Source organism: Sturnira hondurensis, unplaced genomic scaffold (genome assembly GCF_014824575.4).
Source record: "Sturnira hondurensis isolate 20B ecotype Veracruz unplaced genomic scaffold, ASM1482457v3 Scaffold0008196, whole genome shotgun sequence".
Taxonomy (NCBI): domain Eukaryota; kingdom Metazoa; phylum Chordata; class Mammalia; order Chiroptera; family Phyllostomidae; genus Sturnira; species Sturnira hondurensis.
Window position 1 is genome coordinate 449,198 of NW_028080827.1, and position 25,121 is coordinate 474,318.

At 50.3% G+C, this 25,121-nt stretch overlaps 1 protein-coding gene across 5 annotated transcripts in view; it reads right to left on the minus strand.

Moving 5' to 3' along the window:
- Positions 1-25,121, minus strand: part of FRMD5 (FERM domain containing 5) — a 300,110-nt gene that overhangs the window by 9,426 nt on the left and 265,563 nt on the right. For all 5 annotated transcript variants that reach the window (XM_037054503.1, XM_037054504.1, XM_037054501.1 and 2 more), the window contains exons 5-11: positions 21,269-21,366; positions 19,091-19,214; positions 16,346-16,433; positions 8,279-8,367; positions 5,416-5,479; positions 4,725-4,816; positions 358-432 (exon numbers count right to left, since the gene is read on the minus strand). In XM_037054503.1, the coding sequence (XP_036910398.1) occupies positions 358-432; positions 4,725-4,816; positions 5,416-5,479; positions 8,279-8,367; positions 16,346-16,433; positions 19,091-19,214; positions 21,269-21,366 (630 nt within the window). The remainder of the gene's footprint in view (positions 1-357; positions 433-4,724; positions 4,817-5,415; positions 5,480-8,278; positions 8,368-16,345; positions 16,434-19,090; positions 19,215-21,268; positions 21,367-25,121) is intronic.

Here is a 25,121-nt window from a genome sequence, read left to right on the forward strand (position 1 = left end):
TTGGGATCTTCCATTCTCATTTATGAATGATTCCTCATTGCCCAGCATGTTCCAAAATATTGCAAAAAAAAAAAAAAAACAACTCCTTAGACAGACATGGAAATAATTATTGTCACAGTCCTGTTGTGCTGCTGTTGTAAGGGCAGGAGAAGGTACTCACTGAAAACCCTACAGACCCAGCTGCAGGGAAGGAAAGGAATGGTCAGAGGGGTAGGAGACAGAATTGGGTGGAAACCTCAGGCTTTTCTGGAGGTTCCCAGTTTCTTTGTTTTCAGGAGTAAGGACTGCTGAGCCACTGTCCTGGAGAGAAGGGTCTTGAGAATAGGTCCATAACGGTTACTTACTGTCACTATTTACCTGTATCGGAACCGGCTCCCTTTAAAAAATAAATTGCTGCTGGACACTGTGCGGACTTGGCTTGACTTCTCCAGCCTGCAGCAAGGCAAAGTCCAGTGTGAGAGATGGCCTGCAGCTGTCTCGCAGGCTAAGGCAGCGCCTTCCCAGCTCCTTCCAAAGAAACCCCTCAGGAAAAGGCCCTTCACAGCTGGGCTGGTCTCTGACTCTCCTGTAGGACCTGAGAGTTGTGCTCACAGCCTCAGTGCCAGGGACAGGCATGCTGAAACCCACTCTCAAGTCAGAGTGGGGGCTTCCCACGGGTGCTCGTGGGGTTGACCAGGGAGACTGAGAGGAAAAGGGGGGGTATGGTCTGGAGGAGTAACAATGCCACCCACTGATTTGCATCAATGTGACCTTGGGCTTCTCTCTCTCTTAGCCTTAGTCTTCTTATCGATAAAATATAGGCTGGGACTGTCTGATCTCAGGAGTCCTTTCCAGTCCTAGCATCTGATGATTTGTGTCCATGTCTGGGTGATGAGGGTGGAGAAGAGAGCGGGGCTGCTTCCCTGTGCCATCTCCTTGAAGAGTCCTAAAGTGTATTACCATATTAAAGGCCCTGAGAAGTCCTGAAATGAAGAAGCTAGCTTAACTTTAATGGAAGTTCCATCATTTATTTGAACTTGGAACCATTCTCCCATCCCCAGAATGCCTATTAACATCACTCTCAAGGCTGTAGAGACAGCTGATGTGGAGACTCTGGAATAAAATACCCTTTCGGGTGACTTCTCTGATCCCACTTCGAAAAGGAAGTTTAGGCAGAGCTCCCCAGAGTGAAGTCTCCCAAGGGCCAATTTGGCCCACAGCATGCCCTGGACGCCCATGCTGCTAATGTAGCCTGGAACCCACCTAGGTCTGAAGCCTTTGCTGAGCGTGGGCAGTCAATATTGAGGGAACTGTCCTCACAATCCATGAACAGCAGTTTCTGAGAGTCACCACCCTCATGTATCTCAGGGCTCTGTAAGGCCCAGCCTGCTTGCCTTCCTGCCCAAGTGCATTTGTGACTCTGACCTGGCTCCCTTCAGAGCACTAGGCCAGAGTCAGGTATCTGCGAATGAGAGATGCTCAGAGGCGAAAGTAGCTGCTGCTAGAGACTTGGCACAGCTGGGGATCTGACCCAGGCTAGAGACTTTGAGCACTTAATTAGAACATTAAGTAGTTAATGGGAAACTGCAAAGGGACCTTGGTTTCCACTGTGGGTGTTGGCAGGGTTGGGCAGGTGTGGAGGTCTATTAATGAATGGAAAGACTCAGAAACTGAGCTTGCTCACAGGCGCAGAAGCACAGTTCTGTTCCCATGACAGAGAAATGAAGGCCTTCAGAAATGGTGCTGAAATGTTTTCTTGGCTTTCCTTGGATAGCCAGGGACTGAAAGGGAGGTAAATTTGACCATGCAAAAGAAGAAGTCTTTTCCAAGTGTCTTCTTCTTCATGAGAGGAATAAAGATCACTCAACTTAGCATTCAGACTACCCATTCAGTTCATCCTGATTCTGTATCAAATGCATAGAAAGTTTTAAGCAGTTCAGAAAGCCTGCCCAAGAAACCACTTCTGGGGCGGCGTCCCTAGTAAGAGGGAGGTGTCCCTAGTAAGAGGGAGGAGTCCAGTTCTGCTGGTCAGCATCCCAGAGCAGCCTGCGCGGGTAGCAAGCAAGTCTGCTCTCTCCAGGTTCCTTCAGGTCACTGGAGGGAGAACTATGGCCTATTGGGCAGAACATACCATATACTTTTGTCTTATGTTGTCCTCATGAAGATATAGCTTGTTAAATCATAAATCATTGCATTCTAAAAACAAGACCAAGGGTTTTAGTGAAACTCACTTTATCTGGCATCACCCCAGTTTCTCAATGGGCTCTTTCTTTGCTCCCTAATGCCTTTATGACCACTTTTTTTCCTTTTTATATATATATATTTTATTGATTATACCATTACAGTTCTATTCCCCCCCACCCACACACTCCCTCCCCCACCATTCTCTCCCCCTTAGTTTATAACCACGTGTCTCAAGTTCTTTAGATTCTATATTTCCCCCACTATTCTTGCCCTCCCCCCTATCTATTTTTTACCTACTGTCCATGCTATTTTCTGTACCTTCTCCCCCCTTCTCCTCCTCCCACTCCCCTGTTGCTAACCCTCCATGTGTTCTTCATTTCTATGGTTCCACTCCTGATCTAGCTGTCCTCTTGGTTTGCTTTTGTTTTAGATGTGGTTGTTAATAACTGTGAGTTTGCTGTCCTTTCACTGTTCATATTTTTCATCTTCTTTTTCTTAGATACGTCCCTTTAGCATTTCATATAATAAGGGCTTGATGATGAACTCCTTGAACTTGACCTTATCTGAGAAGCACTTTATCTGTCCTTCCATTCTAAATGAAAGCTTTGCTGGATAAAGCAATCTTGGCTGTAGGTCTTTGGATTTCATGACTTGGAATACTTCTTTCCAGCCCCTTCTTGCCTGTAAGGTCTCTTTTGAGAAATCCGCTGACAGTCTGATGGGTACTCCTTTGTAGGTGACTGTCCCCTTATCCCTTGCTGCTTCTAGGATTCTCTCCTTCATTTTAGTCTTGGCTAATGTAATTATGATGTGCCTTGGTGTGTTCCTTCTTGGGTCCAACTTCTTTGGGACTCTCTGAGCTTCCTGGATTTCCTGGAAGTCTATTTCCTTTGCCAGACTGGGGAAGTTATCCTTTATTATTTGTTCAAATACGTTTTCCACTCGTGGCTGTTTCTTTCCCCCTTCTGATACCCCTATAATCTGGATGTTGGAACGTTTAAAGATGTCCTGGAGGTTCCTAAGCCTCTCCTCATTTTTTTGAATTCTCCTTTCTTCATTCCTTTCTGGTTAGATGTTTCATTCTTCCTTCTGGTCCATCCCATTGATTTGAGTCCCAGTTTCCCATCACTATTGGTTTCCTGTGCATCTCCCTTCATTTCAATTAGTTTAGCCTTCATGTGTCCTCTAATTTGTGACTATTAATCAACCAGTTCTGTGAGCATCCTGATAAACAGTGTCTTGAACTGTGCGCCTGAGAGGCTGGCAATCTCTTGGTCGCTTAGAGTTATAGGCTCTGGGACTTTGAGTTCTTCTTGCGCCATCTTTTGGGCTGTTTGTGCCTGTTACATAGCAGGATCGGAGCCCTAGGTGTTCACCTGAGCAGGGCAACTCAGTTGCTGGGTTGTGATGCTGTATGTGGAGGCGGGGTCAATGAGGAGCAATGGCGTCTGGTCTGCCACCTCCCGCCCCGGCCCGCACAGGTGCCGCAGCTGCCACTGTCGCTGGGGCCCGTGCGTTTTGTCCCACTGCATGCGAGTGTGGCAACGCCGTCAGCCCTCGCCCCCTGGGGCCTGCATGGTCTGTCTCACTGTGCGCGAATGTGCAACTGCGGTCAGTCTGCCCCACACCCTGACTGGGTCCGGGCTACCTGTGTGCCTGGGTCTGGGGATCTTTCTTGCCCGCCCCGCCCCGCTGCTGGCTCCGCCCTTCTTATCATCCCGGTTAAACGGTTCATTGTTGTTGGACTTCCATATAATTCAATTTTCTGTTCTTTGGCTGTGTCTTTGTTCTCCAAACCTTTGTTGTATTCAAACTTGGTTGTGGGAGAAGGCACAGTGTTTCCACCTATGCCTCCATCTTGGTGGAAGTCCATGACCACTTTCTTAAGCAAAGAAAACCGAGCCCAAAACTCTCAAACCCTTTACAAAATTCTTTGGTAAATAAAGTTGTTTTTGGCTTGATAGGCTTCTCAATACCAGACAAGTCCTTGCCCCCTCCAGCTACCTCATTCCAGGCTCCTGGGCACTTGGCCTGTCGTTTGGCAACACCTCTGGCTGTGAGGTTCCTGGAGGGGCTGGAATCAATGCCAGCTTAGCACCAGGTCAGCACTGGGGAGTGGGCCCCAGGATCTTTCTAAGGCTTAGAGAACTGGTCTAGGCTGCACCTGCTGTTTCATTGACCTATCGTGTTCTGAGCTGTCTTAGGGCTCGGACTGGCCCCACAGGGCCAGTTTGGTTTGAGTCAGGCACCCATGGGCTTTTCCTGGCTCAAGACTTACCATGAAAACCCGGGACTGGTTTGCCACTGAGGGCTGTCAAGGACATCGCAAGGCAGTTCCCTTAGGCAGCTCTACTGAAACATGTTTCCAGACCCATTCAGTTCTGTCCCTTAAAGGGGTGCACACAGACACCCACCCAAAATGGGGTCTGAGTTTTACAAAGAAGCCTAGCCCTGTCACCTCACATCTCATTTCTCCAAGTTCCCTGCCCATCACTGCTCTAAAAGTAGCTTTTATGACTTTGGCTCTGCTAATGACAGTCCCATGCCAAGTGTCCACTCACTTGTAGAAGGCTTGGTTCTCAATTCCACATTTCCAGAGGTGCTTGCAGGCTTCTGGAGTTGGAGCAAAATATGTGAGAATAATTTTCTTTTCCTACAAAAAACCCCACATAGAAATAGCTGAGTGTGGATGCAGAAATGGAGGGTGAAGTAGGCCAGGACACTGAGCCCTGAGCTGTCTGAGGGCCCCCACAATGTGCACAAGCTGTGGATGGGGAAGGGGCTGCCTGGCTGCTGTCTAGTCGGAAGAGAAGGCCTGCAGGACCCCCTGAGACAGGGCTCAGTTGTGCGTGTGAGTTCACACCGAGCAGGGTCAATCAGAGTCGGTCTCAGCTGGCACAAACTGAACTGAGAGTCCTCACCAGAGAAAGTGGTTCTCATATCTAAAAGGTTTTTTTTTCTTCTATTTATTGTCTTAGAATTTCCATATGGAAGCAAAATAATCCTACTTTTTGACTGTGCTTCCTGGAGGTATGGAACCTCTGGGTGTCACTGGCATCCCTAAGGAAGGGATGCCATCCCTAAGCCCTATGTTCCAGGGCCTAGCCACCTTGCCCAGGTCTTGACCTTGGTCTTGGCTTAGCATGCAGATGGCTTAGCTCTACCTGGATAGAGCATGGTGGTTCAGCCCTGACCATCGGGGAACCATCCCAGTGCCCCAGCCCTCCTGAAAAGAAGGATGCCAGCACTCACCTCTTTCTGACTTACATATAAATAGAAAGTCTTCCCTTCAAATTTCAGCTTGGTCACCTCATTCCTAGAAGCACAAAGAGAGTGCCAGTCACTTGCTGTGGGCTGCTTGCTCACAGCCAAGTCTGGTAGATGCACAGCCCACCCCAACTGGAAGGGGCTCCAGGCACAGACACAGTTTTAGCCAAAATTAGAGCTAAAGACAGCAGCGCAGTGTAGGAACAGTTCAATCCACAGTTTTCTGGTCAATCAAACTATAATAATAGGGTGAGAGGAGGAGTTCAGGCTCACTACTAGTGGCTGTAAAGGGAAGCCCTGGCATGGGAAGTGAGTCTAGGTAGAGGGGTCCTGGCTGTTTCAGGACTTGGTTCATAACACAGGTGCATTATCCGGATGGGACTATCAAACAGATAGATGCCACAGTAGCTGATGAGGCCAAAGTTCAAGATACAGCAAAGAATGAAAAACAGTGCAACTAGGTTCTGAGGGAGTTGAGTCTTTCAGGTGACTGTGCCACTGGATGGAAAATGCAGTTTAATGCAGACACATGTCAAACAATCTCAGGGAAGGGACGGAACAACATACCAAAGAGAGAGAACAGATTACATGGAACAGTCATGCAGCGTACTGACCAGGAAAGGGGCTTAGGGGTTTTTGTAGAAAAATCCTTGAAGCCACCAGCCCAGTGAATGGCTGCAGTAAAAGAGGCAAACAGGATGCTGGGGTACGTCACCCGTGGGACAGACACAAATCAGAAGAAGTGACATGGTTACTGTACATGGCACAGCTTAGACCTCTCCTCCACATACTGCTTGCAGCCTTGGTTACATTTACAAAATGGAAAAATGACCAGGGTCATAGGCGGATGTCCCCGAGAGCCAGATTAACTAGGCCTCAGCACCGGTCACTCTTCCCTCCATTTGCCTGAGAAGGCTGGGCTGCCCTATGGAGCCTGACAGCCCTCCAACCTCACGGCGGGTGGAGGTCATTAGTCTACCCACTGGCACTACGGAGTCTGACTGTCACATCTGCCTCTACTTGGCTTCTTCCTCTTTGCAATGTTTAGGGAGATTTCCTCAATATCCTAGAAGTAGATGAAAGGTAGTGAGAACCATGTGTATCCAGTGTACTACTGGACCAAACTGAGGGGACAGAGGAAGGTCACATTCCCTGGAAGTCACAGCTGTGTCAGAATGAGAGTTCACAGCTCTGACTGCCGATTCTGAGCTAATACAAGACACAGTGCATTCCTTCCCTGTTTGACTCCCGTCTAATCAATCACTCAATCTCTCGTGCACAAAATACATATCAATCAGTTAATATGTAAACAAGCACACAGACTCTCTAGGCTTCAGCAAGAAAGACAGGGAAAGTTTTCTATTGGAAGTGAGATTGGGCTGACACTTATGAAAGTGGAGACATTGTGGAGAGACTTCCTGCAGATGTGAGAGGATAAGAAGGGCCTAGGGGAGCCAGGTGAACATCAGGGCTTCTGGGAGGGGGGTAGGGACACTTTAGGAACTGCAGGTGCCTGTAACATGTGAGTCCTACCTACCTCATGAGGCAGCTACTCTGTTAAGAGTGTGGCCCAGGAGCTGGGCTAAGGGACACCAGGCAACCCAACTGTATCTAGGCAGCAAGTGCTCCTCACTGTCAGGGAGAGTGGTGGCCTGATGATGCTCATTGTCTTTTCTTGAAAAGTATTTTGTTGGACAGAAGACCCTGAACCTTCAACCATCTTCACCCAGAGAGCACAGTGAGTTGGCCAGTTTGCGCTGGGTGTGTCGGAGATCAGTCTCATGAGCACTTGGTTATCATCATGCTGCCCATTTTCACAAATGCAGTGAGGGTGGAAAGGTGGGGTCTAAGGTCAGCATGGGAGCCAAAGAGGATGTGGGGGGCACAGATGCCCTGCAGTACCCTCAGCAGAGAGCTCACCAGGAAGCAGCTCCAACTCCAGATTCCCTTTGGCTCTTCTGGGCCAAGGAAAACCACTTTTCCAAGCCCATGGGAGGAATTGGCCAGCTTAGACTTGGCAGTCCAAGGCCCAAGAAGGTACAGAAATCACAGGGGCTTGGTAGAATATGCAACATGTTTTGATGAGGCTCAAAGATGCTTGCACAGGCCAGAAAAAGGGTTTCCAGGGCAGCCAAATGTCCACCAACAAACCAGAGTCGGCACTGCATCGGCTCCCAGAGCCACACAGCAGGACAGACCCCAAACAGACTGGCAGAGCAGCAGTGGTTCAGAGTGGCTGAGGCTGAGGCAGTGTCTCCTGCCTTCTAGAAACGGGAATGGCAGAGGGAGGAAAAAGTGGGGATGTGACTTGGAGGCAGAGGACACCTGACCCCGAAGGAGGGGATGGAGAGACAGAGCAGCTTCTGTGCTTTTGCAGGCAGTGCCCACGGTGAGGGTTGGCCCGAGGAGGGTGTTTGCCAGGGCAGCAGGTAACTTCTGTCTCCCAGGGGACCCTGTGAGTCCCTCCTTTGTTAGGACAGTGGGTGAGGCAGTAAGCACCCCTGCAGATGCTATGGCCCTCAGCAGGGAACCATCCCAAAGTCTCAGTCCTCATGGGAACTATGCTTCTCTAACATTGGCTCCAGCCCTAAGCCTCTCGTCATACCTGGAAACCCACCCTCCACACCCTTTCTTCCTCTGGAGAGGCTGTTGGCTCTCAGGAACACGCCTCTGGAAGAACAGGATCCCCAGAAGAGACCACTACCTTCATCAGTTAGCACTGTGGATGCAAGGCTTTGGAGAGGGCTCAGAACTGTAACTGCCCAATTACAGGCAAAGGACATGGGAACCACAGCCCTCCCCAGTTAGTGAGCTATAAAAAGCCTGCCTTGGAAATGAAGATATTCACCATTTAATGAAGTGGACCCTCTTGTTTCCTTGAAGAACAACAAACCCAAAAGGTGTGAAGGCCAGAAATGCAGCATTTCCTGACACATCCTGCAACACAGAAAGACTTCTCATCAGGGGGGTCCAGGGACACAGGTGACAGGGTGAGAAACAGGTGTTCATCGGTTAATACTCGATACTGGCAGGAGGTCACGGGAGGAAGAGCATGGCATTTGGAAGTAAAAGGCAAGTTACTTACCTTCCCTGAGCCTTGATGCCCTTAACTGTAAGTTGTTGATTATAATGATACCGACCTTAGAAGGCTGCTGTGGGCCTCTGAAGAGAAGGGCGCACCCTCACACACCACTGGTGGGACTGCAAAAAGGGGCAGTCACTTTGGAAAGCAGTTTGGAAGTCCTTCAAGTAGTTAAACATAAAGTTTACCTTATGACCCAGCAATTCCACTCCTGGGCATGTACCCAAGAGAACTGAAAACGTATGTTTACACAGAAACGCATACATGAATGTTTAGAGTAGGATTAATTATTCATAACAGCCAAAAAGTGGAAACAATCCCAATGTCTGTCAACTGATAAATGAACAAACAAAATGCAATGGAGTAACATTCAGCAGTAAAAAGAGATGATGTATTGACACGTGCTACAACTTTTGAAAACATGATGATGGAAGAAGCCAGTTCATAAAAAGATAACAAGTCGTATTATTCCATTTAAGTGAAATGTCCAGAATAGGCAAATCCATTGAGACAAGAAGCTCCTGGTTGCCAGGAGCTGTGGGGAAGGGGAGGTGGGAAGTGCCAGCTAGGGGTACAGGGCTTCTTTTTGGGGGCGTGATAAAATGTTCTAAAATTAGTGGGGATGTTTGCATAACTGTGAATATACTAAAAACCACTGAACTGCATAGTGTTAAAAAGAGTGGATTTTATGACATGCGAATTACATCCTCAAAAAGCTGCTATGAGAGGGAGGGGGAGAGAGGGAGTGAGAATATGACAGTTACCACAGGGGCCTGACACACCGGCTCCCTCAGGAAAGCTTAGCTGAAGAAAAGCAGCTGGCACGTGAAGCGGCCATCGCCAGCCCTGCTGGTGCCTTAACCAACAAAGAGGCCCCCTGGTCACCTGTAAACACCAGGCTTGAGGTTCTGCTGAGCAAACAGGGGAGAAGGTGCCAGGGAAGGTGCAGGTCAGTCTCCTTGCCTGGGAAAAGGAGCTCCAGGAGGACCAGGTCTTCTCCTGTTGGGGTGGGCACAGAAAGCTGGCCCTGGCTATGCTCTCGTAGAGCCTCCTTCGTGGTAGGGGCCTCAGGTGAGAATCTGCTGTCAGGGTGTGTGTTCGGGTGGCCAGAAAGTTACGGCAGGATGCTGGTCAAATGTGCAGGCAGGACAGTAGTCTGGGCCATCACTTTGACAGTGCCACGGAGTCCAGGTCAGACAGCTGGCATGAGGCGTACCATGGGGGCCCTGGCTGCCGGGCTCTCCAGTCTCTCCCACCTTCAGGATTTACTGCCCCAGAACAGATCTTCAGCCCTGTTCGTCCTGAGAACAGCTGGGCCTCTGTAAGGACTTCATGAGTCTTGCCTCAAGGAAAAAACCACAGCTTTGCCCTAAAACTGTCTCATAGAGTCAGGGTTACAGGTGTGAGTATCTGGGCCCAGGGAATAAAGTATGTTTTGCAAACATTTCCAATTAATATATTTTTATTATTGTCCTCAGGGTCTGTAGTGACCCTGACACTTGGCTGCAGATACAATGTCATCCAACCCATGGGCACAGCAAAAAGCTGTTTAAAAATAACCTGAATGGAGATACGGTGAAGGCACGGGGCTGGATTTCCTCCTGCTTGTCATCAGTGCTTGGTGGTGGCTGTTAACACCTGAGCACCAGCACTGCACACAAGCATGCTCCCTGCCTGGGGGCACCTGGCGGGTTGGCAGAGATACGGGTCAGGGTAGGCTGGACCTTAGGGTGGAGGCCACCTGGGAGGGGTGGGCAGGGAGGCAGCCTGCCTCAGACAGAGGGTGGGTGCCAGGAAGCTTTCCACACACTGTGCAGGCAGGAGCCAAGGAACTCCTAAAGCTGTAGGTTTCCAAAGACCGAGACTTGAGGGCAGAGACTTCACCTTATTTGTACCCACAGAACAGGCCTGCAATGAGGTGCGCCAGAGGGACCAGCGTGGCTGCAGTGGGGGAAGAACATGTGGGAGCAAAAATGAGATGGAAGGCACAGTGGGACAAGGTGGGGGGCGTTTTCCAGGGCTCCCTGACACAGGAGAGGCCACGAAGGAAGAATGGATGGAAGGAAGGAGACAAAGGGTGGGGCCTACAGAGGACTGAGGATGGCTTGAAGTAATCGGGAAAGAGCAGACAGGCAGCAGCAGGGTGGGCAGGGAAGGAACTCCCTCTGTTTCTTGCACTGAGCCCTGCGGCCAAGGAAAGGGCGGACGAGAAGGATGCACCATCCCCGCAGGGTCATGGGCGTGGGGTCAGACCCATGGGCCCAGGTTCTGGCTCGGCCACTCCCTGCCTGTATGACCTTGGCCAGGTCCCTTTCTGTTTCACACCCTCATTGAAAACTGGGGGTGGACACTGCTCTCTGCCCTCAGGACGTGTTCAGTAGGCACCCAGCACACACTAGTGGTTGTGTTGTTGATATCAGAGCTGCTACTGACTAGCTTAGTTTGTTGAACTAAATTCAAAATCTTATTGTGATAAAACCTGTTACTGTTTTTCCTGAGGTTGATGGATTTAAAAATTGTTAGTGTGGGAAGTTGGGGTAGAAAGGGAGAAGTCGCTCTCGTTAGGGGACCGTGGAAGAAGGGGATTTGGGGGCTACGTGTGGGAATTGAAGTGAAAGTGGGCAGAAGGGGAAGGAGGCAGAGGCTGTCACACAGATCTGTGGGAGTCACCCCAGGCAGGGACTCGAGCCACAGCAAAGGGAACAGAAGGTCCCCCCACGAGCTGGGTGCTGCTGGCTCGGCTGCCGGGCTGGCCTCCCAGTGAAGGCAGCTGCTGCAGTTAGGAGGGGATCAGCCTCTCCTGCTACACTGGCTGACTTGGAACAGGGAACAACTGGGAACAGACCCTGATGGATGCCACATCATTCCAATAAGAAATAATAGCACGGTGATCAATCCCAGTTCAGTCTCATGGAGCAATTCTCCAGACTGCTCCCAATGCCGCAATTCCAGGTGAAGGCCACTGCAAAGCCCTGGCACCTGGGCATCCACAGAGGGGAGGACAGCCAGCATATCTGCTAGTGTCTGGCACATGAGACGTAGGACTTGGAGCTACAGTGAGAAACCTCTTATCTGTACCAGCACGAAAACACAAACAGGCAGCCACACTGACACCTTCTCTGGAACGTGCCCAGTTTCTTCTAACATGCCTTTCTCACTGTGAGCCCGCCTTGGGGACTTGTGTGTGCAAGGAAAGATTATGTGACAAAAAGAAGGAAATGAGGACAAGAAGAGAAGTGACACAGACAGCAGTGACTTGTCCCCTTCCAATCCTGATGAAATCAGTGCCCACAGTACTGAGCTATTAATGGACCTGGGAGGCAGAACAAAAACTCAGGTCTCGACAGCTGAGGTGGCTAGCGCTGTCTCCACTCAACATCAGCCAACAGTCAGAAGGGTTCAGTTCACTTTTAGTTTAATGTAGGAGTTCATTTTCAATTTTTCATCTTTGTGCAAAGAGTTTTTGTCTTGGTTTAGGACCCCAGATCTGTTTCCCCCCCCCCGCCCCCAGTCCTCACCTGAGGATGTTTATTGATTTTTAGAGAGACGGGGGGGGGGGGTGAGGAGAGAAAAAGATGAGAGAGAGAAACATCAGTCGGTTGCCTCCTGTACGTGGCCTCAGTGGCGATGGAACCTGAAACCTTCTGGTGAATGGGATGATGCTCTAACCAATAGAGCCGCCAGGCCAGGGCCCCGCTCTGTATTTCATTTGCGGATTTATTTATCTTCTCTGAACTTTAGTTTTTTTATTTGTAAAATAAGGACAGTAAATAATACTTCAAAATACTACTACTGTCTGATGGCCTAAATGACTTACTGCTAGGACATGGCCAGAGGTGTTTTCATGGAGAGAGGGTCCGCACTGAGTCACTCACATGTGCAGTTGGAACCCACCATCAGACTTGACCTGCACCATCGACGGTTTACCTTAAGGTGATCGCTCTGCCCAGAAAAGGATTTTGGGAAATCACAGTACTGACGGGTTCTTGGAAGTAGCCCGGTCCCCACAGCCTACACCTCCAGATCCAGTGAACTAGGCTTCTGTCTGATGCCTCCCCAGAGGACATCCTGGGTATGACGGAGTAAGGACCCAGCATCCTTGTTTGTTACGCCTCTCTGGGTCATCCTTAAGCTAATACAATCTGGGTGTATGAAGCCTCTATGGTTCTTTAAAAAACTTAGTGAAGAGGGATCCACACACTTCCAGACACTCATGCCCATTCCTGAAAGAGCTTGTCGCTGGGAACCTGTAATTCAATCACGAATATCACCAAGTTTCAATGTACTTAAACCTGGCCATTAGAAGCTAGGGTGGAAATCAGGAGGAGGAGGTGCCCTGTAAGAGGCTTGGCATCACCCATGGCAGCTCAGAAAGTCGAGTTTTTCATTTCAGCAGTGAACCTAATGAAGGCAGCCAACGGGGCCCTCCTGAGGGCGAGGGCAAGGGCGAGGGCAAGATCAAGTCATCACTGACCCTTCTTGTTTCTCTGAGGTTGGGGCAACTTGTCAGGTGGGGGAGGAGGGTTTATTTAGAGAGAAGCCCAGGTGGCTAGATTATGAAAGTGATGGTCCTATTTGAAGAGCAAAGTAATGCCACTGTAATTTTATTTGTGTAGTTGCTCCAACCTAGATCCTGCTGAAATCAGTTTTCTCCTGGTCTTTTCAGAACTGACGTAAAGCCCCCCCTCCATTCACATTTTGTATGATTTCAGTAGTTTCCGAGGTCTTTGCCTTCTCTCTGTCACAACTGGCAGTGGGCCCTGCTTTGTTCCTAAATAAATGCCATCTCTCCAGAGGGAAGACTGTGAGTGACAACTGAAAGAGCACAGCATCGAGACAGACAATTCTGGGTTCAAGTCCCAGAACTGTCTGCTCTGTACCAGGAACTCTAGACGTGTGAGTTAGCCTCAGAGGCTCAGTGTTCTTGTCTTAAAAAGAAGAATATCTTGATAGTGTTATTGAAAAGATTAAATGAGATAGTGCACATAAGGACTTGGCACCTCCGTTCAATAAATGGCACCTTTATGACTCACAATCAGGGTGGGCAGGCTGGGTACCTGTGATGGCCTGCTCACTGCGGCCCAGGCCTGCAGAGACCCAGGGGAACCACGGATCCCAGGGCCTCCTGGAAGGAACAGGATGGTGGGTCCTGGGGTTGGAGAGGTGTCGGGGCTGGACAATGGGTGCAGTGCTGGGCTGCCAGAGGTTTGCTCCGCTCTCCGCACCCAACAGCTGTAGGCTTGGTCTGCTGGAGTTCCTGCCAGGAGTTGGGGGCTGGAGGGAGGTGCAGAAAGCTCATGATAGCCTGTGGAAGTTCAGAGTTTGGGCATCATTGCAAGCCAGCCAGATGTTGGAGGCTCCTGTTTGTTCCCACCCAGAGTTGGTAGGATCGCCTCTTCCTGGTCCCTGGGCCAGAGACAAGGAGACTGTGGGTGGAAAGAAACCATCAGCATGAATGGAGAGAACAGCAGCTTCTTAATGGGTCCAGAGAACAGAGCCCAGCCAAAGTGTTGTTCTGCTCTCATTTAATTATCAAAACCATTCCTCCTCTTCTGTCCTCCCTGGGGCTGCGTGCCCCAGATTCCCTGGGCCCAGTAATTGCCTCTCTGTTAATAGAAATCATCAGTATTTATTACAGCGAGTGCACAGCTTATTTCAGCTCTCCTCGTAGCAACATTAAGGCGAGTGCTTGGTAGCGTATCACCAAAGTGACTCTACTTAATGACAAGAGTAAATGCTCCCAAACTGTTCTTGCTGAAGAAGGCTGAGGAAATCCTGAGCCGAACCCAGTGAGATGAGCTGAGGGGCCACGCGTGGGGTCTGCAGCAGGGCCCTGGTGTGGTCCTGGTGAGCGAGAAGGACAAGGCCCAGGAAGAAGGGACTGGAAGCCCAGTGCTCTGGCCACTCCCACCTTCTCCCCGAGGAAGTCTCCTGAGGGCTCCTGCTCCTTAGAGACACAGTGGGAAGTGACTCGAGTTCAAATTCTTGCTCTACCACTCAGGGCCCTGTGAACTGTGGCTTCCTGGGACTTGTATCTTCTCATTGATAAACCAGGAAGAATGCCATCCATCTCCCAGGGCTGGCATGAAGATTAAAAGAGAAAATGATGGGAAAGGGTTCCGTGGGCCTGCCACGGGAGGTGCGCCACATGTGTCTCTTCCTCCTTCTTGCAGTCTCTTTGGCCTTTGCCTGAGAAGAACATGGCCATCGAGGCCGGGGCTGAGCCAGGAGCTCCACAGTCCCTCAGCAGTGCCTGGTCCACTGTCCACTGTGGGCTGGCAGGTGACAGCCCTAACCAGGGACCCATCTCTGAAGAAGCGGACACTCTGCATGGCCTCACAGGGACAGGGCAGGTCTGGAGTCAAAATGAGAGACACTAGCACCTTCTGGTGACAGTATCTATTTTTAGGCAGCCATGTACTTCAAGGTCATGAAGTGATTCAGCAGTTCAGGGCAGGGCACCGGTATTGAGTGCCCACTGTGTACAGATGAGGCAGGTGAGGCCCAGGGGAGCCTCCCGAGTCCCCAGTGAGCAGGAAACCAGGACCGGAGCCAAGGCCGTGGACTGCGGGCTTTCTTCCGTCCAGTGCGGGCTCCCCATCTGACAGTATTGGAGCAATTACTGCAGGCTGAACTACAGCAGTGACGCAGAGGGCATTATTGACAAAGTTTTGCTAATTCACTTTTAAATATCCCTGTGTGAAACTTTTGGTGTAAATAGGCATCAGTGTGTCTTCTGACAGCGCTGGCCCCCCCAGAACACAGGTCATCTGGCAGGAGACTGTGTTGGGGGGTTGGGAACTGAGGGGTTGAGGAAGGTGCCCAGGGTTTTGCAGTGCCAGGATACAGAAGGTCGTCAGAGTGCATATGTGACACTTCAACATCGAATCCTGGGCAAGAGCACATCGCTGTCACCTCACTGAGAGGCCAAGGGAAACGCAGCTCCACACCCCCCCCCCCCCCCCCCCCCCCCCCCCCGGNTCACTGAGAGGCCAAGGGAAACGCAGCTCCACACCCCCCCCCCCCCGCCGCCCCATCACTGGGTGTTCCCACTGGGCACTGCCTTCCTCAGATCAGTGTGAGGATCGGTTTTGCAGGTGGTGCTGGGGTCTCTCCAGGGGTGGAAAGACGGAGGCAAACCCTGGGGGGAACTGAGGCAGAGACAGGAGTGTCAAGGCAAGCAGCAAACGGAGAGGGGGTAGAGGGGTACGGCCACAGAGCACAGGAAAGACCACGGGCTCCACTGCCCTCCATGTGGCTGAGGCCGCCTGAGCTCGCCTCCGAAATGCCAGATGCATGTAAGTAGTGACAGAGGTTTTCTCTGGGCACAGCCTGCCCGGCTGGTTCCTGTCTCACCCTCACACGCACATAATGGAATCAAATGGGACTCCACTGCAGTTCCGTGCAGTGACTTACGCTGCTGCAGTCAATAAAACCCGCTCTTGGAAGGAAACTAGATTACGGGTCAGGGAAGGGTAGGCAGTCCACTGAGACACCTCTGATCAGTCCCTGAGGGGCAGGGACACTTCCTCACCGCTCCTCTCTTCATTGCCACCAAATTACCCACCACCGCCACACTGCAGCCCCAGTTTCAGATTTGTTATTTAGACTGACTTTGCCTCAGACACTCTGACACTGGTGTGGCAGCGTAAAATTATGCAGCTTGGAATCCAGAGCAGTTTTCAAAATGAGGCATTTTCTCTGGCATCTGTCACTAAAAGCTAATCATCCAGCTGTTGGAGGGGTGGAGGGTGCAGGCATGTGGTCCCTCCCTGCCTGCTGCCCTCTGTAGGAGGCGCGGTCAGTGCAGCCTCCCACTGTGGGGGGTCTTACCTTACACGGGTGAGGGTCCACTCCGTATGTCTCCAATGTCTGCGCCTTTCTCAAAAAGTTCAGTTCTGAAGTTGCTGGTGTTTGACCACTGGAATCAAGAAAATCAGATGATTTCAGGTGGGGCAAATTATTAAGTGCTCAGGATGAGACTCACACCACAATTTTTCCAGAGCGCACTCTCTGCTCTGTTCCAGGAACAGCTGCTGAGATTCCTACCTAGGATCAAAAATGCAGATGTGTTCAGGGGGAGGCAGGACAAATAATGAATGACATACTGAGGGTAATACAGCAGGGACAGTAGGGGACTGGGGCAGACTGGGGAGTGCCGCCCCATCTAACGTAGGCAGCTGCTCTCCTGCTCCAAGACTGTAGTTGTGGGGATGCGGTGCCCGCACTGTCAGACGGAATCTTTAGTGAGAAGTCAGACTGCCCAGGAATACCAGGTGCTGTAGGCTTTGGCCGTGCTCCCCTTTTGCCCCTGCCCCAGCCAGGCCACAGACACATAAGAAAACGTACGAGCTCACACACTGGCAAGGCCACACCCTACGGATCAAGGGTTCCCACGTCTCTTTCTCCCGTGGAGGTAAAATAAATAAATAAACATGCAAACAAAGAAAAATCAGAGATACTGTTTTTATGTGGTATTTTATAATCTAAAATATTATAGGGGCGAACAAATCACACCTGTCACCTGGCTGCAAGCCACGGGCTTCTCATCTGTGATCTAATCTAGACTAAAATACAAGGAAGAGGCCTGTACATCTTGCTGCTTCGCCAACCCTCTTCCTTTACCAAGAGGGAATTTGGGAATGGAGGTGACAAGACCTCCAGCAGGAGATGGTGCTGAGCTCCCCATGTGCCGCTCCAGCTCTGTGTGTCACAGGTGGTGACTATGAAAAGGGAACGAGCAGCAAAGGGAAAAACCAGCCCTGGCACCAAGCCACACGGAGAAGGGGCCTTTGGCAGCACCATCCCCCTCCCGGCTGCCCTTTGGCGGTGTGGAGAGGAGCTCAACACAGACCACGGCAACACCACCACTGGCAACACCACCACTGTCGTGCTCGCTGGACCTGAAGCCCTGGCAAAGCAGACATACTTCTACAGATGTGGGGGTGGCTTCAGGGTGAGGAGGGGCGGGCAGTTGGTTGTGAAGGGCAGGCAGACATGCCACCCACAGGAGGAGCAGGCCAGATTCCCTCTGGCGTCCCTCTGGAGAGGCAGCAGCCAGCCTCTGTGCTGCCTGTGGTAAAAGGCACGAAGGAATGCCCCGCGTGGGCCCTTGAGGAGCTCACGGTAGAGTTGGAGAAAGGAAACGCAGACACCTTTCTACATTGTGAAGATGAAGCTGAACCTGTGTACGTAGTCCCTGTATGTAAGCATTAGGTCGACAGCCGAGGTCTACATCCACCGACTGAGACGAGGGGTCTGGAAAATGCTCTTGCAGTTGGCCAAGGGTTCGCCCCTAGTTCCATTCACCTATGAAGGTGGCCCAAACCTCTGGGGGCCTCCAACCTTTTACTAGGTTTCTGAAGGACTGTCCCCCATCTAACACCCTCCTGGCTGTGCCTCAGGGGAGTCCCAGCACGTCCCTCCTACTTGCTTTGAATGAACCCTGAGCCGGCACACAGGTCTGTGTATTCCGACCTTGACCACGAGGGGCCGCTATTTCCCCAACAGTGATAGGAGGAGCCGTCACCCGAGAGGCCGGGTCGCACGGGGAGAGGGGTGGGAAGCGGCTAGGCTAGGATTCCGCTGTTGACGGACTTCTCCACGCCTCTGGGAGGATCGGGAACCAGTCCTGCCACACACAGTGTGCGGGAGCTCTGTTTACAAAGGTCACGGAGGCTGTGGGGACGTATCTGTTGGTAAAATTTTTTAGTGAAGGGGGAGCAACGGATCAGGGTAGGGACTAGTTTAGGCTATTATCATTAGAAACATCTTTTACCCCCTCTCGGGAATTTTTCTCCCGCAGAATTGTAGTTATACAAACATTTAAAAAAATTTTAAAAATTATAATATATTAATAATAGCATGTTTTATTTTACAACAGTGTGTTGTATGTATCATTTTTCTCCGTACTTCATCCGTTTGGGGAGTTGGGGCTCCAGCCACACAAAGCGGAACCCAAGCATCCTGTTCCTGTGTTTCTTTTAATTAGTCTCTCTAGAAAATCCTCTCTCATTCAGGTGGAAGGATGGGTGCGTTGATGCTATTTGATGAAATTACGAATATTCTACGTGAACTAAGAATCTCTGGAGGGCAAGACTCCCGCTTCCAGGTGTTTCTCTCCTCTCTGCGCAAGGGTGTGGGGTTGAGGCAGCGCTGCAGGCACAGTCCCCGAACCGAGTGCTCTCATGGCACCCGTGGTACCTGGGAATCGGGGCAGCCGGTGCAGGCCCACCCACTGACCCGGGAGCCCCTGAACACTGTCTAGACCGAGGGCAGAGGCTTGCTTACTTTCCAACCCTCACTCAACCCTTCCTCTCTAATCTTTTTCCTTTTCTGTTGTTTTTCTCTTCCTTTTTGTTCGTGCTTTTGACCTCTGTCTCTTCATTTTTTCTTGGTGAAGCAAATACCTTTCAGGCCAACAACCCCCATCTATTGTCCTTATGATACAACATCTCTCTTGCCTTTCAGAGGGAGCCCACGGGCTTGGTTGTGGTCACTGAAAATGGGACATCCAGAGTCAGGAGGGTCAGGTTGTGCCAGGGACGGTGTCCTGGCCTTGGATCCAGTGTCACTCACCTGAGTTCTGTCTTGTGAATCTCAGCAATTTTCCTCTCCAGCTTCTCTGAATGTTTAGGGAAAAACTGGAACTTGGAGCTGTAGCCTTCAGGGTGTTTCCCTGGATCATAATCTCCAATCTCCGCTGGTAAAAGTAAGGTAGAGGAAAACAATTGTAGAGATCGGCAAAGCAACAGGATTCACACACAGAGCAAAAGTCAAAGCAGGCAGCAGATACACAAAGAACCGTGGATCTCAAGCATGGCTGTGGGGCGGCGGAGGACGTGTGTCTCAGGAGCGAGCCCACAGCCATCTGCCCAGGTGAGCACACTGGGTGATGTCGAGGCTAAGCAGAGAGACAGTAGAGCTGACCCTGTGTTCTGAGGGCACCACAAGTAAATTTGCAATAAAAGAGAGAGGTTTACACTGCCGACCCCATCCATTTGGTTATGAGAGGAAGGCCTGGGAGCAATGATCTTTGCGGCAACACAGGACACCAAGCTTGATCAAAAAGACAGAGAACCCCTTGGGCCTAAGTTAGATCAGAGGAAATCTCATTCTGAGGATTTTAGCACAGACACAGAAAACTGATGAATAAGCCATGATGCAAACTCAGAACTAAACTCTCAGTCCAAACTAAATGAAATCAAGTGAATAAATATCCACTGAGGGCTGAGCAGGTGCCAGGCACCCTGGAGAGGACAGCGGAGTGGGGAAGGCTGGGTGGAACCAGAAGTGCCATTGGGATCAGCAGCTCCAGGCCCTCGGGTGCCTTCTCAGCTCCCTGCACGGGGTGGGGCTTCCGCCCAGAGCCCATCCCTACTGCTGCTGAGCTCACAGACCTTAGAGCTTCGCGGGCAGGGCTGGCGGTGGGCCCATGGTGTGTTCCTAGGTGAGAACCTAGCTTTGTCCACGTCAAGTGCTCTACAAGGAACACCATGGGTCTGTGAAGAGGAAGGGTGTTAAGAAGCTGTAGCTACTCTGGTTGACCATTCTCCTTCCCTAGTGAGAACCACAGGCAGCACAGAGAGAAGTCGGTGTGCCCTCCTCTCAGTTTTACGTGATGCTTCCAACCACTTGCGGATTTCCATTACTAAGCAAGAGACGAAAGGCCTCCCTGGGCATAAAAGTTCAGAGTGACCTTGAGCCGTGGACTCATTTACTATGATTTTATTTAGAAAGCTCCAGATGGAAAACATTGATGTTGGATTTCAATTTCCTTAAAGAAAAAACAATGACAATTCTAATGTGGTTGTCAGGGTAAACTGAAGGAAAGGCTGGAGTTTAAAATTTCACTTAGTCCAAACCAGGCTCTCCTTTAAAAATGAAAGGACCCTGTTTGGGTACCTTAGGGTTGGCAAGCACCTTCCTGTTTAGATGATTTTTAAAAACAGGAGTCTTAGAAGCCAAAGTCTTAATGGGCTGACTTTTACATTCATATGTACCTGCGATATCACTCCGCCAGAAGGATTTTAGTTTGCTGGCAAGGATCTTCCAGGTTCTCTTCATAAAGTAGCTTCCTGGAGTTCACAGGTTTCTAAGAGTTCACGTTTTTAGGTGGAAATGTCATGACTTTAGTGCTACCGTCCCAAACAATCCGGTGACAGTTTCAGGCCCAGGGACCAAAAGTCATCCAGGGAGTGGCACCCAGAAGAGCCCCGAAACTCAGGAAAGGAGCGGGGATTAGACATGACGGGCGCTTCCCTTTCCCACCGTTTCTGCAGAAAAAGCCAGGCTGGGTACCAGCTGGGCACAGACTCAACTCTGCCTTATTAGCATATTGGCAAATGTGTTTCTTACTTAGAAACATTTTCAACTTTGAGCACTCTGAACGGAAAGGGCTCTGAAATAGACACCAGAATTCCAAGATGCTTCACATCTTTGAGATTTGCATGAAAGGAAAAAATGGATTCAGATTATTCTCCAGAGTCTCAGTAACTTTATCAACCAAGGATGAAAAAACACCCCAAAGGCAGGGAGAATGACTTGAAGGGCTGGTACGAAGCCCTCAGGTACAGGGTGGGGTTGAGGGGTCAGAGCCCCCTGGGTCTAGGGAGTCGGGGCAAAGCCCACCAATTTGGACTCCACTTCAAGTTAGAGATGCCTGCGTATACGCAAGAAGTAGTCACCTGTGGTAACTGAAATAATGTGATCAGCAGTTAGTATGAGAAGCAAATTTATCCTGTCAAAAGTCATTACCTTGAAGGATATAAGCCGCTAACAAGGCGGCATCTGATGTTTTGCAGAGGAGGCGACCGTGGTAGAGATCCCTTTTGATCTGTAGGAAGACTAAATACCTGGAGAGAAAACAGAGTGAATTGTAAAGAATTTCTTTTTTTAAAACACAAAATCTCTGTCAGGACACTTATACTGCATTAAAAAAAAATCTCAAAAACATACCACAGAACAGATACATTTTCCATTTCCCTAAAGACTTGAAATTTCAAGTTCTTTGCCCTGAACTGATTCGAGGTTCAATTCAAAACAGCCTGTTTCTTTCTGTAGCTCAGAACAGAAATGGCAGGAGCTGGTAAAAACACTGTCCCCCAGTGCGGGACTTCGGAAGCAGCCAGCCCAGATGAATTCAGTGCCAAAAGAAAGAAACGTAAACAAAGGTTGGTAAGGATATGGGAAAAGGGGAACTGCCGTGCTTTGTTGGTGGGAATGTAGACTGGTACAGACACCACGGAAATTCCTCAAAAAAACTAAATATGGAACTGCTAGTCCTCGCTGGTGTGGCCCAATGGACTGAGCACTTGCCTGGGAACCAAAAGGTTGCTGGTTCTATGCCCAGCGAGGCCACATGCCTGGGTTGTGGGCCAGGCCCCAAGTACGGGGTGCACAAGTGGCAACTACACATTGATGTTTCTCTCCCTTTCTCCCTCCCTTCCCCTTTGTTTAAAAATAACATAAATAAAATAAGTGGAACTGTCATTTGACCCAGAGATCCCACTTCTGGGTATATAGCCCAAGAATCCCAAAACACCATTCAGAAAGAACACATGTACCCCTATATCCACAGCAGTATTATTTACAATAGCGAAAATCTGTAAACAGCCTAAGTGCCCATCAGTAGATGAATGGATAAAAAAGATTTGGCACATTTACACAATGGAATACTATGCAGCTGTGAAAAAGAAGCCCCTCCCCTCCCCTTTGAGACAGCATGGGTGGACCTGGAGAATATTATGCTAAGTGAAATAAGCCAGTCAGAGAAAGACAGATACCACATGTGACTCATATGGGAGGGCCATTATGAGAGGCCTTTTGTTCATTAGATTCCAGTGGGCCCTCTCTGGAATCTAATGAACAGAATAAACTGATGAACAAAATAGGACCACAGGCAAGGATACATGGAACAGACTAACAGGTCTCAGAAAGGAGGGCAGTTGGAGGACTGGAAGAGATTAGCCAAAGAACATATACGCATATACGCATATATGCATATCCCGTGGATGCAGACAACAATGTGGTGAAGACCTGGGGGTGGGCAGGAGTCAAAGGGTGGGGAGAAATGGGGGTCTTCTGTAACAGTGTCAATAAAACAATTTTTGGAAGAAAAAGAAACCTGTATCAGAAGAGAGGGGCCAATGGGGCCTCTCTCTGCCTTGGACTCTGGCTGGTGTTCCTTTTTAGGAAGGGGAATGGCGGATGAAGGAACCGGCCCAAGGAAGAGTTGTGCCTTGGCTTGTCAAGAGCATCTGTCCCCCTGCGGAACAGCCTTCAGCTACTCGCAGAGGCCAGGCAGGCCGCTCAGCACTGGGTAGGGTGAGAGAAGAGGCACGGGTGAAGGCAGCACAGAAACTGTGGCTGGCGATTCTTCGAGCGCAGGAAGCTCTCACCTCCCGTGGGAGGAGGGTGTCAAGAGAAACAGCTAATAGCAACTGGCAGGCAGTGAACTCTCACTGTCTGCCAGCCAGGGGGTATGCACTCTACATGCATTGTCTCACCTCAGTCTCACAAAGCGCTTTGAGATATAGGTACTAATGGTATCTCCTACCCCCCACCCCAGCTTAAAAATAAAGAAACCGAGGCTCCAGTAATTTTCACACGGGGACCCAACTGGTAGCGGGGCAGAGCCAGGACTCAGATTCAGGCCCCTAAGGCCGGCCCTCAGTCCCTGTGTTGCCTTGCGCTCCTGGCACTACAACTGCTTCGTGGTTTCATGAGCAGTTGGTGGACCCTGCCTCAGTAGGATGGAATGGTTGACTTTCCATTTTGAAAGTGTCTTTACAAGGAGAGGGGTCTGTTCGTAACCTTGCTGGTACCCCAGGAAGAGCAAAAGCCAGGGATAGCTCGCCCTTCAGTGAGTCACCTACCACAGCAGCTTCTTGGCTGGGGGGGGCGGGGGGCACCTGTGGTGGTTTAAAAAATACATCTGTCAATTCTTGGCTGCTATTCATCTCCAGAGGTAGAGCCCACTTCCTTCCCTTTCAGTGTGGGTTGGACTTAGTAACTTGTTTCTAACAAACAGAACAAAGCCGGAGTGGTGGTATCTGACATCTGAGACCAGATCATAAAGTTATCACATCTTCCTTCTTGTTCTCTCTTTCTCTTAGATCACTCATTCTGCTGGAGGGCCCGTAAGCAGCCCTTTAGAAAGGTCCATGTGGTAAGGAACTGAGGCCTTTTGCCAACAGCCAGCTAGGCAGTGACACTTTCCGCCAGCAGCCTCATGAAGGCAGCATCTTGGAAGTGGATCCTCCATTCAAGCCTGCGGGTGACTGCAATTTTGAGGGACCCTGAGCTGGAACCACCCAGCTAAACGGCCCCGGGATTCCTGACCCACAGGAACCGGGGGGGTAATAAATGCTGGTTCGTTTAAGTTAGGCTTTGTGGCACTTTGTTAGACAGCCATAGATAACTACAGTGTCCCTGGGGGAGTCATGGACATAGTAAAATTTCCTTAAATGCCACCAGTCTGAACCAGAAAGAAAGTCGGCCCTCCCTGGGCAACTAGAGGTTCCACTGCTTCTGTTTTCAGGCTGAAGAATGAAACAGAGGATTCTGGGCTCACTTGATCACGTGACAATGCTCAAAAGAAAGGGGACCATTGACAGCACAACTTCCGGGGTGAGGAGGGGTACCAGCAGGCGACTCTGAGAGCGGTGGGCTTGGTGATTTGAGTAATTAACAAACAAAAACTAAAGAGCAGTCGAACCTCCTCTCTCCCAAGGCCTTGTTGCTCAAAGTGTGGCCACAGATCAGCACCACCTGGGAGCTCCTTGGAAACGGAGACCTTTCAGCCTGTCCCAGACCTCCTGACTCATTTTAACAAGATCCACACGTGATTTGTATACAGAATAAAGCCTAAGCGTCCTTCTAACCACCTCAGGATGGACTTATTCCACAAAACGCGCGCAGGGTGAGTATTACAGTCTGGATGTTAGTAAGGGCTCCCCTCATCACCTCATCCACCATCACCAACACCACCCTGCCCCAGTGTCTGCCAGGAAAAGTTGAAGGAAAAAGAAATGGAGCAGAAACGGATACTAAGATGGATCTACCAAATCAAGCTCGTCTTCACTATGCTTCCCACAGTGAAATGCCACACAGTGTGTGGGAGAGGGAGAGGGAGAGGGGGAGGGGGAGAGGGAGAGGGAGGGGGAGGAGGAGGGGGAGGGGGAGAGGAAAGGAGGGAAAAGGAGGGGGAGAGGGGGAGAAAGCTTCTCTGCCTCTCACTGTGCCCAGTTCCCACCTTCCACAGGCTCTGGCTGCACGTGGAAGCAAACCTTTTGCCCCATACTTGCTGGTCCCTCCTCCCACACCTCTCTGCCTACCTGTGTCCAAAATTCAGGGACTGCACATACCGCACTGAATGAGGTATTTCAAAGGGATAGTAAGGCTCCGGGCAGTGATTCTCAATGTTGTGGCCGTTAGAACGGCCAGAGGAGCAAGTCAGAATCCACATGTGTATGGGTGCTCCTGGGTTTGGAAAAGTCCCTCCAGAGCCCTCTTTGCCCAGAGGGGACACGCTCCTCCTTGCAATGAGAACCACTTATCTGTATAAGGCGCCTTTATTGATGGGTACATGCCAGGTGCCTCAGGTGAG